Source organism: Tauraco erythrolophus, chromosome 17 (assembly GCF_009769465.1).
Source record: "Tauraco erythrolophus isolate bTauEry1 chromosome 17, bTauEry1.pri, whole genome shotgun sequence".
Lineage (NCBI taxonomy): Eukaryota > Metazoa > Chordata > Aves > Musophagiformes > Musophagidae > Tauraco > Tauraco erythrolophus.
In genome coordinates this window covers 13,939,554-13,953,639 of record NC_141481.1, presented here as the reverse complement: position 1 = coordinate 13,953,639, position 14,086 = coordinate 13,939,554, and the positions used below count along the sequence as shown (strand labels likewise).

Below are 14,086 nucleotides of genomic sequence, written 5' to 3'. Positions count from 1 at the left end.
TCCGTGCTCCTTGTAGCGAAAGTAAAGCCAACGCTGCGGCACCCGCGCTCGGGGCTAACCTCATGTAAGGCCTTTTGTGCCTAAAAATCCTACAACAAAATAGCCAGGGGTGCGATTTTCCAAAAAGCAGGAGGAGTGAGGGGCTTCGCTCCCAGCCTCCTCCTCCCAACAACCCACAACTCAAAAGCTTTTGCACAAGATCTGCCCCTGGAACTGATCCGGATACAGCACCCAAAGCCCCCAGCTCTGCCCTGGGCTCTCCTTAACCTCCTCCCCACCGCTCAACCCCCCCCTTCCACAGCAACCATTGCAAAACACCGGCGCCAGCTCCATCCCACAACATTCCTGGAAAACACGGGGTCGGAGCAAGACCTGATGCAATCGGGGAACATCAGGACTCGCTCGCTCAGCCCGTACCACTGCGATGCTCAGCTCAAAAATGACATTTTAAACCCAGCTCCTCAAAAAGGAGGAGACCACAGAGGATGCCCCTTGCTTGCCAAAGGCTGTGGGGAGCTGGGCACCCTCTCCAGCCACGGTGGCCAAACGGCACCTCTGTGCTGGGGCAGATAAGGAGGTTCGGAGGTGGCTCTGCCAAAACCCTGCGCAGCGGCGGGTGCTCCAGGACAAAGCGTGCTCCCGACGCAGAGCGGGAGGACCTCCCACGATAACCCCCAGCGCCAGGCTCCAACTGCTCCGGCTGATAAAGCCCAGGCACAGGCGGGTGCGCGGTGTCGGGCACGCTCCGGTGCGAGCCGTGCCTGTGGCAAAGGGCTGGAGAGGACCACAAAGCCACAGGGAAAGCAGCTGCCCCAGGAACGGCCCCAGCAAAACCAAAAGATGGCTCCAGGTGCCCAGCAAAGCCCAGCAGCCGCTCCAAGGAGTGGCACGAGGCAGTTTTTATCCCCACGGTCGGGCTGCCCCGAGCACCCCCCAGCACGATGCGGGGTCTCCCATGTACCCCATCCCCGGGGCAGTCTCAGCCCCCCGAGGTCAGCGGGAGCCCAGCGCTCGTTAACAGCTGCCGACACGAGCAGGGAACTCTTCCAGGAAACGCAGGCTATTCATCCCGCTTACAACTAATTAAGGCTCGTCTTAATTAAATCCTGCTACCCATGATGAACCGCAGGGCCAGAATTAACTGATTTACCTGGGATGGCCTTTGGCCACTCACGAGGCACGGCCAGCCCGCTGTAAGCGAGCCAGCCCTGCGCCGGCCACGGTGGCCACAGACACGGCAAGGCAGGAGCCACCGGAGCCCACGGCAGAGCATCGTGGCCCAGGGGATGCGGGTCCAGGTGGGAACACGGCCCCGAGGGCTGCGGGAAGAGCCGCCGCAGCACACCCCGGGTGGGAGCTCAGCCCGCCCAGGCAGGAGCGGAGGGATTAGCCCTCCTGCCGCCTTTTGCGCTGCTCATTTCTTTAACGGGATTAGCCCCAAAAGTCCCTAAGAGGGTCTGATCGCAGGGCGCCGCAGGGCGAGCAGCGGGGCTGCCCCCGGGGCCGTGCCGGCGGTGAGCCTCACTTAACCCGGCGCGCAGCCGATGGTGATGGAGGGGCCCAGGATCGCACCCGGACACCCGCTCATGGCTGCTCCCTGTCCCGTCCCCTCCTCGAGCATCCCCGGCCGCGAGGCAGCACGTGGGACGGCTCAGTGCCAGGGCTGGAGACCCCACCAAAGGAAAGACCCGCTGGCCGAGCAGTCGGAGCCAGAGATGCCCACAGAGCTGCCCTGCGCACCAGTGTGGCACCAGTATCTACAGGGAATTGTCCTTTTACCTTCCCCTTGCTCCTAAAACTACTTTTCAGTTTGGTTTTCAGGGAGTCACCACTAACAGGCATCTACCACTGGTTTATTTTACCCGGTGACAAACTCTTGCCAAGGCTTTAGTGGGAGAAGAGAGACATGTCACCAACAAAACCCAGGTCCAAGTCCGGTTACGGTTTAAACGTCCGCAGCACTGGAAGCAAAACACTCAGGAGCCCAGGCAAAACGAAATTAAATTAAATTACGATACAGATCTTGCCAGAAATAATTATGTCAACAACTTGGGGTTTAATTCCTTATTTATAGAGACCTGGAGATCTGCAGAAACCCTGTTCTGATCAGGAGTTTAATTTTCTTTGTCTCTCATAACCCAACCTGGAGTCTCCCAAGACCACTGCCTGTAAAATCTCCGTACCTAGAGAGAGAGCCAAGGACCGGGAGCCAAAACCAGCTCCATTCACACCCTAATTTACACACGGAGTTCTCCTACGGCGCTGGGTACCTCACTCCACCTCGCAGCCCCAGTCTCCCAGACCGAAGGGCAGGGACGAAGCGCACGGAGGGGATGCCACGGCCATCGCGTGCCGTCAGGGCGGCGAGCACCGAAGGGATGTTGCCTTATGGATTAAAAGGAGCTCTTTAAAACCTCGCTGGGGATTCCGGCGTGCCTGGGAACACACGCTGTAAGGCAGCACACACACAGCACCTTTGCTCCATGTGTTTCCACTCCTCACCAGCAATGCCATAACACCAGCACCCGAACTCCCCAGGGGAGCAGCCCCGTGCTGGGGGGCTGCGCAGGACAAGGTGGGTTCACCCAGACCCGCAGCATCGCCACGGCCAGGGTCCAATGCCCGGAGGTGTTTTATCCGGCCACGCTGCACAGTGGCACCAGGGACAGTCCTGGACAGAGAGAGCTGGAAACATGGGGTGTGCCCCCTCCTCCACAACTAATTTGAGTCTTGGGAATAAACAGAGAATGAAAAAAAACCCAACCGTCCAACACAGTTTTAAGGTTTCCTTGACCACGAGGCCATCCCAGAGAAACTCCAAGGGATGGAGCAGTCACGGCAAAAGCTCTGTGCGGCTGCCAGGGCACACGCAGAAGGCCCTGATTCTGCCAGAAGATTTTTAATTTATTTGAAACCATTTAATATTTTTACTATTGAACAGAACCATTAAACAGCTGGCGAGGAGCCCGTCCATGAGCAGGGCTGTTATTAAAGCAAGCTGCTCGAGCGCATCCCTGCGAGCCGACGGGGCTGGGGCCGGCTGTGCCAGAGCAAGCTGCATTTCGAACAGCTCCCATTTAATATCAGTTTTCAAATCATTTGGAGGGAAAAGCTTTTGATTCCTTTTTTTGATTGAGGACGCAGAAGGGAGCATCACCGGCTGGACCACACACAGCACCTCTTGGTGTCAGCAGCATCACCGCTCCGCAGCCAGGCGATGGGCTGGGATGCAAACACCCTCCCAGAGTCTTGCTCCCCTCCCAGTGAGGTGGCAGGTCCCAGGGGTGACCCCACTGTCCCCTGGCAGGACCGGGCGTCCCTTGGGAGCGCATGGCCCCGGGAACAAAGGCTCCTGGCAGGGCAGCTCCTCCCGATGCTAATCTGCCTCCTGCCTCCCGCTCCCTTCCACTCGCTTTGTGTTTCACTAAAAATATCACAGCAAAGGAAGTTTCTGCCGCGGGTGGATGCTCTCCTCCCCGGGAGGGGCTTCCTGCGCTGCCCCGGCACAAAAATAACCCCCCAGCCAAGCTCCTCCACAGGACTCTCTGCCCACACCGAGCCGGGGCAGGCAAGCAGTGCCAGGGGATACCCACTCAGCCTCCTCCCTCTGTCCCCACAGCTCACCCGCAGCTCCCAGGTGTTTTGGGTGACAGGACACAGCCACAGTCCCCACAAAAGGAACCGTTTTGCACCCAAACCCCCTTCCCACAGCACTCGGAGGAAACGTGTGTGCGGGACCTGGGAGGTGGGGAGCCAGGGCTGACCCTGCCACGCTCCAGCACAACCAGCAGCACGCTCTTTTCTCCACCTTACAACACCGTGGATAAGCATCCCATCTCGTCTCTGGATTGCATCCTGCAGGATGAGGCTCAGATCCCTGCCAGCACCTTCTCCAAGCCCTGCAGCAATACTCAGCGCACGCCGCGGGCTCATCACAAGCCGAGCCGGGGCTCCAGCAAACCCTGCTGCAGCCGTGGCACTGCGACTCCCACCCTGAACCCACACCGAAAGCCAACAAACAAAAACTGCAAGTTGCTGAGCTGTCAGAGGGACTGACGGGCTGAAAAATCAGTTATTTTTATCCATCTGGCCTATTGCTGCCTGCACGGGAAAAGGGCAGGCTCCCAGGAAAAAGCAAAACACTCCACGCTGCTCCGGGCAAAGCTCGTGGTGCATCAGTGTGGGCCACCACGCCACCAGGCTCGAGGAAAGCATCCTGCCAGTCCCTGGAGAGGAGAGGGCAGCTCCGGCTGCCACGTGCCCTAATCCCCATCCCCAAGATGCTGCGAGCTGGAGCTGCTCCAGAGCCCACCCGCACCACCGGCACCGACTCTGCCCGGCCCCGCGACACACGATGCCGGTGAGCCCGACGCCATCAATAATGCAGCGGGGTCAGCGCCGGCACGGGGCCGCCGGCTTCCCCGCAGCTCCACCACATGCCAGCCCAACTGCTGCCTCCGGGACGGGATTGATGCACCAATCCCAAGAACAAGCCCGACTTTGCTGCTGCTCCTCAGCTGAGCTCCCGCAGTAACCAGACCCCCGTGTAGCCCAGCGCCCGCCGCAAGGCTGCCCTTGGCAAGGGGTCTCCAGCCCCACTGTCCTGCTTCCTGCAGGCATCCTCCCTCACCCTTCCCAGCAGGGACGTGGGAAGCTGCGCTCCCACCCCAAGTCCTCAGCCGGGCACGGCAGAGTGGCACCGGGAGCTCCTGGCAGCCCTGGTGCGGCTCCACGCTGCGGGTGCAGCAATGGCTTTGCAAAGTGTTTTTTAAGCAGAGAAAAAACCAGAGCACGCACGGCGATGCACGCCTGCCCCGACGGGGCACACAGGGCTTCCCGTCGGCTTCGCCCTTCCAGTCCTGGCACGAGCTGGCAGCATCCACAAAAACAGCTGCTGTGGGAAGGGCAGGGAGCGCTGCAGGGACACGGCCACAGCTCCTCGGCTCCGCTCTGGAAGGTTTCCCCAAGCCTCTGCCTGCAGAGCAGGAACCTCACCCAGATGGCACTGGGGATGAGCTCTGCTGTCCTCCCCCCATCATCCTCTCCCTGCAGGTCTGAGCCTGCCACGGGGCCCGGGAGCGCAGGATGCTGTAGGGAAGTGCTTTAATTTAAACCATGCACTTATTTTTCAGGTTGTTTTTTTTTTTTTAATCGCATAATTACTGCAGACATTTCTGCTCATGTTAGGTTTTATTACATCTTTGTGGTTATTCTACAAGCCCTAAATTTTGGGCCTCAAACAACTTGGCAAAGTTGACCAAAAACATCTGTCCCGAGTTCCTCCCCTCCCAGCGCTCCGGCAGAAAGCCGACGGCTGAAGATGTTGCAACACAGAGTTTTATTCGCAATAGAAGAAATTCTTATTCCTGACCCAAACAGAAGTGTAAACATTTACTGCCCCGATGTCAGCGCTGGCCCCACACCTGCGGGTCCCGACAGGCACCCGGGCGCTCGTCCACCCTCCTCCAGCAAACAGCACGTCTGTGCCCAGGCACGAGCTGCGCTGGAGCGCGGGCCGGCGGCACGCAGGAGGCTCGACGGCCGCTCGCTGTCGCGACAGAGCCAGCCGCTATCCCCCCATGTCGCGGAAGGACAGCCCTTCTGCTGTTGGCAGCTCTTGCCAGCAGCAACACTAAGGTGATGCCATCCCTCCCCAAGCAGGGGCCAATTAACAACCCACCACTAATTCCCCAACATTAGAACTCCCGGACCCAACAGGCTGCTTGGATCCAGCAGCTACAAGACGTGGGTTTGTTCTCCAAAAGATAAACACTGGTGGCAAAGGTCCCTTTGCACACCCACCCCCCTCAGCTGTGCTTTGGTGTGACCGGAGCAGCGATGCAGAGGAACCGCATCACCCCCAACGTGCCTCGGTGGCTTTACTGTTTCTGCTACAAACACACCTGGAGAGGGCAGCGAGGACAGTGCTGACGTGGCTCTGGAACCCTTCGTGGCCGGACCGAGGGTCCCGGTGACAGCACATCCCTCCCACTGCGCAGGAGCGAGGGCAGCCGAGCTGCAGCCACTGCCAGCCCCAGGCCACGCTGCCGGCACACCGCAAGCGCTGGCAGCATCCAGGCGAGTGCCCAGCAGCACCGCTCAGCGCCAGCTCAGCCCCGCAGCACGCCTGCCTGTTACACGCCGTTAGCCCAGGCGTTTAATTAACAGCCACCGCCGGCTCACGCCGCTGTCCCAAAGGCACCTTTGCAATAAAAGCAGCTCCACACCAAGCACCCAGCACAGCCCCTGCCATGCCAGGACCCCCCCTGCCTGCTACCACCCAAAGCCCTGGGAACTGATGCTGGGTGCCGGGCAGGGCAGAGCCAGAGCCCCAGGGAAAAGCAGAAAATAGCAGCCAGCCACAACAGCGTGTTTTGGGATAGCATGGCATGGGCACACGTGCCCTGCTGCGTCCCCTCCCAGCGGGCAGGCAGCACACAAACCCACCCCTCTGGCACAGCGCTGCGGGATGGGGCAAGGCAGACCCTGCTGCCCGTGTGCCACCGCAGCCACACAGGACATGGGTCCCCAGGGTGGCAGGGATGGCAGCGCGGGGACGGGCACAGCTGCTGGCAGCTAGCCCTGCCGACCTGCTCTGGGAGCTGGCAGCCTGATTTTAAATACGTGCTGAATTATTCATGGCATTACCTCGGTTCCTGGAGCACAAGGTCCTGGACACCAGGTCTGTGCCAGGGGGTCACGTTGTCCCCCATACCCAGGGCAGCTCTTCGCAGGGGTCACTCCTCTTGCTAAATAAGACTGGAGCAGCGTGGGGGAGGCTGGCAGAGACGTGCCCCTCCTGCCTGCTGCACTCTCCCCGTGCTGCTGCCCACCCTGGTGCCAGATTTCTCTCCTCTTTGTTTCAGTTGCTCGTTGCTTCAGGCTGCACTGAACAACCGGCCCCAAATCAAGGAGAACTGCAGCCTTTCCGTAAACAAATGCTGCTGAAAAAAAATGCCGCTCCCTGGGAGCAGCCCAGAGCATCGGCACCAGTTCCCACCAGGGCAGGATGGGGCCACAGGTCCGCAGGGGGAAGGGAGCTGCCTTTCCTCCTTCACTAAACGCCTCCAGGGAAGCTACGCAAAAAACCCAAATCTGGCTGGAGACAAACCTCCGACTGGACCCCAGCTGCCACAGCCCCACTGCAGGGACAGAAACATCCCAAACAGCACCCCCAGTGCTCAGGAGCCACACACCCCCACGGTCCCAGTGCCTGTGATCTGCAGGATGAGGGCCAGGCCAGAGCTGTCCCATGCAGGGACACGGCGCTGGAGGCTGAGCACTGCAGGAACTGGGGCTCCCCATTGCTCCCCTGACCTCCAGCTGGTTTGGGACATAGCAGGAGGGCCACATCACCCAGACCAAGAGCCTGGAGCAGGTCTTGCCCCCTTGAAGCAAGCAGGACTACAAGGCACGGGAGCAGGATGTGAGTCCTGCCGCTCCAGGGTCACCAACGGCACCGGGACGGAGAAGCGACCTTGGCCAGGAGAGCCTGCAGCACCCAGCCCTTCAAAGAACTGCCGCCCACGGAGCAAACCAGCCGCTGACCTGAGCTTCTGCAAACACCCAACACGCTCAGCGCTGCCCACTCAGCACCCCCTGCCCCAACCCCATGCAGTGGGCATCGCCCCCAGACTGTTCCCTTTGTGCCAAACACCAGCTCTGGCACAGCAAGCTCCAAATGTCACAGCCACGCTGCCCCAGGTGAAGCCCCCAGCCAAGCCCCTCCAGCCCCTCCGAGGGGCAACGTGGGCACTTCTCCCCGTCGCACCCCAGCCCTGCCCGGCTCTGCCCGTCCCACCCTCTCCTTGGAGAAGCCAAAACCCAAAGGCCGGAAAGGACCGTCCTGTTCCCCTCGGCTGACTTCCCGTCAGCTCACGCTGTTGGATCGCACCCAGAAAACGAATCAGAGACAGGATAGGAAATCCCCAGCTTGGAAAGCCGCCCCCAGCCATGCCCAGACGCCCCTCCCCAGGGAACGGCTCCGCTCCCACCGGCCAAGCCAGGGACGACCAGCCCCCCCATGGCACTGGCCTCCAGGAGAAATGCACCCATCATCATCACACAGACCTTCAAACAGCTTCGAATCATGCAATAAGTAAAAAAAAAAAATAAATATCAAAACACTGCCTCCAACCCTGCCCCTGCCACCCTGGGGATGGGGTTCCTTCTCAGCAAGATGCCAAACACCTCGGGAGGGGAGGAGCGGAGGCGAGACCCCCTCCTTATCGCCGGAGATGCTCGTGCCTCCTGCCTCGTACCAGCACCAGCTCTTATCTGCGCGGGGGAATTCCTTCAGCTGTTTCTCCGTGGGGGCTCCTGAGGACACGGAGCTTCCCCCACTTTCCCACCCACTTCCCCCCAGTCACCTCTGGGCTGGTATCTGGCCACCATCCCACCTCCAAGGGGGTAGAGGCTGAGCAGGCACTGCAGCCCCTGCGAGATCCCCAGGGAGGAGGAGGAAGAGATGAAGGAGGAGGGTGCCCGTGGCAGCTCCGCAGTGGAGGAGGCGGCTGAGCACCAGCACTCCCTGCCCAGTGGCACAGACCAGCACACACGGGGGGGCTGCAGGGTGGGGACATGGAAGGGAAGGGGACAGATGGCTGCAGAGAGGTGACAGGAATCACTGGCTCAGCCACGCGATGCCCACACCGCGTTCATGCCCCGAGCGAGGGCAGTGCCAGGACCGAACCCCGCTATCTGCCACGCGCAAGGCTGCGCCGTCTCCGCCAGCCTGGCCCCAGCAGCACGGCAGCCATGGAAATTGGACGTTTTCCACCCCAAATTCTTTCCTTTTTGGAAAGGAGTTTACCAATAAAAGGCACTTACTGCAGAATCACAGTCCAGACTCAGGCCACTTGAAAAAGAGCTAATTTCCTTCCTATTTAAGCAAAAAGCTGAGAACACATTCGCCCCAGATGTTCCCTCCCTCCTGCAAATAATGGAGGAGAGAGAAGCTCATTCATGAGCTCCAGCTTCACCGCGTCCCCGGTCCCTGCAGCCTGGCCAGACCCAGGCTGGGACACCGAGCCCAGCCAAGGCACCGCGGGGTCACGACGCTGACGTCCCCCCACCAGCCCCCTCTGTCCCAGCCCCTCAGCAGCCCCCGGGGCTCAGGAGGGCAGAGGCAGCACAGCCCCCACCAGCAGATGCTGCTTCAAGCAAAAGCAAACACGGCCAAGGAGCAGCTCACCCGCTGCTCTGGGACACAGCGGGGTCCCCAAAGCCAACAGCCACGTACAGGTTTTTTCCCGATGGGAAGCAAGCCGTGCTTGCAGATGGAGGTGCTCCCACCAGCAGGGTGGCTGCACCCACTCCCCAGCTCCGTGCCCAGGAGCCCCGCGCGTTGCCCGGCTCTGCCCTCACCTTCCTGCTGCCGTGCGAGGAGAAGCTGTGCGAGTGCCGCTGGAGGCTGCCCCCGCTCAGGTCCAGCTGCGGCTTCCACACCTCCCCGTTGTCGCTGCCCACCGACTTGGTGGGCGAGATGCTGGAGTTGAGCAGGATCCCGCTGTGCACCATCTCCTCCGTGCACGTCAGGCGCAGGCTGCACAGATACTCGTCCGTCTCCTTGTCCACCACGAGCAAGCGCGTCTCTGACTCCACGGCTTTGATGCGCTGCACGACCTGGAAAGGAGAAGAACAACTGAGCAGAAGCCCGAGGACCTCCCAGTTGCAGCAGGAGCTGGATCCGAGGATCATCACCTCCCTCCCAGTCTCCTGCAGCTTCAGTCCTGCTGCAGGGTGCACGTTTGCTGTCACTTCCAGCCATCGGTGAGGGGGAAGAAGGGCAGAGCACAGCTTTGGGGGACCCCCAGGATGGAGTGCCAGTTGCCTGCAGCCCCAGGTGACGATGGTGATGGCTCTTTCCACTCCATGCCCCACAACCCACTTGGCAGCTCTGCCCAGGGCAGCTCACAGACCACTCCCAGGACCACCCGCTGCTCCAACAGGACCTTTCACAGAGGCTGCTTCATCATCCCCCCAAGCATCAGAAACTCTGCTGCTTGGTTTTGTCCCTTAGAGGGACAGCACAATCCATCCCACCAAGCTAGCAGTCCTGCACACCCTCATCTAGGGCTTCTTCCCCCCCATAACCAGGGCAGGGTGGGAGCTGGGGTGTGCAGGGTGGCACTGAGCACCCATGCACACATTCAGTGGCTGGGCTGCCTTTGCTGGGTGCTGTCCCCACCGCCCCGGTGCCCCAGCTAGCCCCCACCCCAGGTGGATTTATGCAGGAAACAACCCAATCTGCGCGTCCAGCCCCACTCCGTGCCAGGGGCCAGCAGAGATAAGGGAACCCAGTGCCGGGAGCGGGAGATGGGCCCGTCCCTGCTGGGATCCAGCTCCAGGCAGCACTGAATGGGGACCATTGTCCTGCCGCTGCCCGGCTCCTTCGCGGGGATCGGTGACTGGCAGAGACTCTGAAAGGACTCTGCAGTGTCAGCGCGGTGGGGAGAGCCAGGAGGAGCCGATCCCAGCCGGGCACGGGGGTAAATCACACGAGGGTGGGCTGACACGCACAGGAGTGGGGTACAGGCAAAGCACCTCTGGACTCCCTGCCAACAGCTGCAGAGGGCTGGCTCTGCTGGGCCACCGCCTGCCCACACAGGCCTTCATCCCAAGGAGGAGAAGAGGTGGTACCACTGGCAATGCTGCCTAGCAGCCAGCCCCAGCCATGGGGTGGCCCTGAGGACCACAGAGCTGTGACCCCCCCTAGGCGTGCTGGGCTTTCTTACAGGGCTCCTGCACTCATCTAGGTCACACCAGCCAGCCACACTGCAACCACCAAGGTTATAGGCGACAAACGAGCCCAACGCGCAATTAGCCAGCATTTATTTACTCCCTGCAAGCAACATTCAAGGTCCACAGAGCTGGTATCTGCAAACAACAAGCAGCAAGAAATTTATAGGCTGCAGACAAGGCTGCTTGTCCTGAACCAACTCATCTGCTGCAGCCTCCGTCTCCCCGCGCCGCGGCGGGCGGCAGCGTGCCCAGGGCTCCCATCCGTAACCACCCTGAAGGGTGCTGTTCCATCAAGCCCCAGAAAAATCCATCTGCTGCCTTTCAGCTCTATTTACATGCGACATCAGACGGCGCTGCCGGTACCGGCGAGGCAGTGCCTGTGAGAGGCCACTTCTCCCAGAGGGCACCTGGGAGCAGCGGCCAACACACAGACCACAACGAAACGCAGAGGGACCACAGAAGCGCCCCGACCTGCCACGGGGCTGGCAGGGCAGGGTGGGGTGGGTGAGCTGCCCCCTGGCCAGCGGGGAATGGTGCTGGGGCTCAGCTCAGCAACCGCAGCGAAAGCAGTGATGGAGCAAGCGTTCCCGAGCCCCGCGTGCCAGGGGCTGAGCCAGGCAGGGATGGCAAGCGGGCACACAGCAGCCCCTCGCCCCCTCCCCATCAGCAGGGATGAGCAGAAGGGGCTTTCTGCGACCAACTCCCCAGGCAGCATATCGCTCTGGGGACAGCGCGGCGAGGAGGAAGGCAAAGCAGCAGCCAGGCACATGGCGAGGTCCTGCCCGACGCAGGCAGAGCCTGGCACCATACCCGCTTCCGAGCCATGGCCACAGCCTCGAGTCTGCAGCTCTTCTGGAGCCGACAAAGCCTCTCCTGCGCATCCGGCACCTTGGGACCTTCTCAGCACCGGTCCCAGTCGCATGATTTCCGTGACTCCACCCAAACAGACTTTCAACTGTGGCTACACCAGCACCAGCCCAGCAGAGCCGGCCCAGATCCTTCCACCCTTGCCAAACAACAGCTGCCCAGGAAGGAGACTCACGGTGCCACTGGGAACAGCTCAGTTCATCCCTTCCACTCCGAAAGAGATGCCACTGTCCATGCACCACGCTGCCAGCCTCAGCAAGGACCTAGCTTTCCGCTCTTCAGGCGCAGTGGGAGGGCAGGAGCCCACCATTCCACCAGCCTGGGCGAGAAACCGAGGAGCCAGGATGCAATTTTGCATCCAAGACATGCAACGCCCTGAGAACACGTTCTGCCTTCGCTCCTTGGGTAAGGCCAGGAAAAAACAGAGAACAAAGACCCAAATGCCGCCAGCCTCAGCTCGAAACACAGTTACACCCAAACAGCAAGGCCTTGTTCGCTGCGTGCTCCGTCCCACCGCAGCTCCAGAGGCACACGGAGAAGAGTTACTTATTCAAGGTTGGGACCTCAACAGCACAAGGAGGAGAGGCCACGGTGAACCAGCTCCTCTAACCATCGGCAGCACCCAGCATCCGACCCACCACGGCATCGTCCTCCCCACAGTCCAGCAGTGCCGGGTATTTTGTTGGGGGGGAAAGGGGTTCTTGTTGTTTTGAGGTAAGAGGGTGATGCCAGAGGGTGTCCTGGGGCAGGGCTGCTCCTGCCCACCCCACTCACACACACCGATGTCACGCACGGCTGCGAGCTCCACGACACCCCGGGTGGGACACTCTGTCCCATTCACTGCTCTGCAGCAGGGCTGAATCCTGCCTCCACCAGCAGAAAATGGAAGACAGGAAAATTTCTCCCATTTCGCTTGACCTACTGGAAAACCCCCCGCGCGTTTCAGAGACGCAGCTGGCTGCCTCAGCTCTGCAATCACCCATCCCCAGCATCCCAGTTTCAGCAGGGAGTTCTGATGGCTTCCAACTCCGCGCAGCTCCTTACAGGAAGGCAGCCCTCCGTTCTGCCCAGCCAGATCACAGATGTGGATCCTCCTTCTAGGGTTTTGAAATCACATTCAAGACAAACATTAACTTCTACACAGCTGGCTCGGATCATCCAAACAGGCTCAGTTAGCCATGGAAAACCACCAAGCCCATGGAGGGGAGTCCAGGAGGCTTCAGTGGAGCCACCTGGGCTTGCCATGATGCCCTGGAAGGCTCAGCCTCACCTCAAGCACAGCAACACCCACACTTGCCCACGAAGCCTGGGAACCCACATCCCCCAAAACACCTCTGGGTCTGCAAGCTACACAAGGCACGACCCTGCTCTGCCCCGGTAAAGCGCTGGCAGAGGGGCCAGCCATATGTTTTAAGTTACTAAAGCACTAAACCCTGCAGAGCCCCGCGAGCCATTAGGCAAACGGGCACGTTTGGCACCGTGCCCCTGCCAGGCTCCATGTCTCCAGTGGGACAGGAGCAGCTCGAATCTCATTGCTTGGTTGTTTGTTTTTTTTTGTACTAAACTGTTTAACAAACACGAATTTCAGTTTTATAAGCAGAAAATGACACGGCCTGAAGCGTGGGGCTTCTGTTCCAGAGCTCAGAAATAGCACCCTTGGATCCCCCCCCCCGAGCCAGGGGCTCACAACAGCCATTATTCCCCTACAAGCCCTATCTCACTGAAGCCAGCCAAACTGCTGAACATCTGCAGGGCTTTATCAGTAGATTTTAAGGCATCTTTATACACTCTGGGCTTCATAAGCAGGAGCAGCTCGCCCAAAGCGGCCAAGAAAACACCCAGCAGAGCCAGAAATAGAGCCCGGGTCTCCCCAATTCCTTTCCACCACAGATTGCATAACGCGGCGGTGCCCTGCCCATGCCGAAACACCTTCGGCTCTCCCACCTTCACACGGTTACAACACCCTTTCCCCAGCAGTGAGGCAGACCACACCACGCAGCTGCTCTCGTGGGAACTCGCTGTCCCAGCCAGACAAAGCCCCCCTGCAGCCCAGGCCTAAGATTTCAGGGGACACCCATCCCACCCTAGCGACCAGCAGCACCGGCCAGGCCAAGGATGCTCCGGCACAGATATTTCAGGAGAAAACCACCCCTCCAGCGCACCCCGGGGAGGCTGCAGCCGGGCAGAGAGAAGCCGGTAGGGAGGCTCAGAGCCGGGGTGCTCGGCCGGGGGGTGCCCCCGCCAGCTGCCCGCCCCCTGCCCACACCTGATGGTGCGTCTCCTGCTCCACGTTGAGCCCGTTCACCTCGACGACGCGGTCCCCGGCGCGCAGCCCCGCCGCCTCGGCCGGCGAGCCGGGCTCCACTTTCCGGATGAACTGCCCGCTCTTGCCCTTCTCGCCGTGCAGGTGGAAGCCGTAGCCGCTCTCCCCCTTCAGCATGCGGCACAGCCGCGGCTTCAGCTGGTCCTTGGCCAT

The 14,086-nt window shown here is 60.6% G+C and overlaps 1 protein-coding gene across 2 annotated transcripts in view; it reads right to left on the bottom strand.

Annotated features, from left to right (window-relative positions):
- NHERF2 (NHERF family PDZ scaffold protein 2) overlaps window positions 1–14,086 on the bottom strand; it is a 36,553-nt gene extending 22,467 nt beyond the window's left edge. The window contains exons 1-3 of one of the 2 annotated variants that reach the window (XM_086622009.1): window positions 13,877–14,086; window positions 9,367–9,624; window positions 6,591–6,593 (exon numbers count right to left, since the gene is read on the bottom strand). In XM_086622009.1, coding sequence (XP_086478135.1) covers window positions 6,591–6,593; window positions 9,367–9,624; window positions 13,877–14,086 — 471 coding nt within the window. The remainder of the gene's footprint in view (window positions 1–6,590; window positions 6,594–9,366; window positions 9,625–13,876) is intronic. The other variant, XM_086622008.1, reaches the window with a different exon arrangement.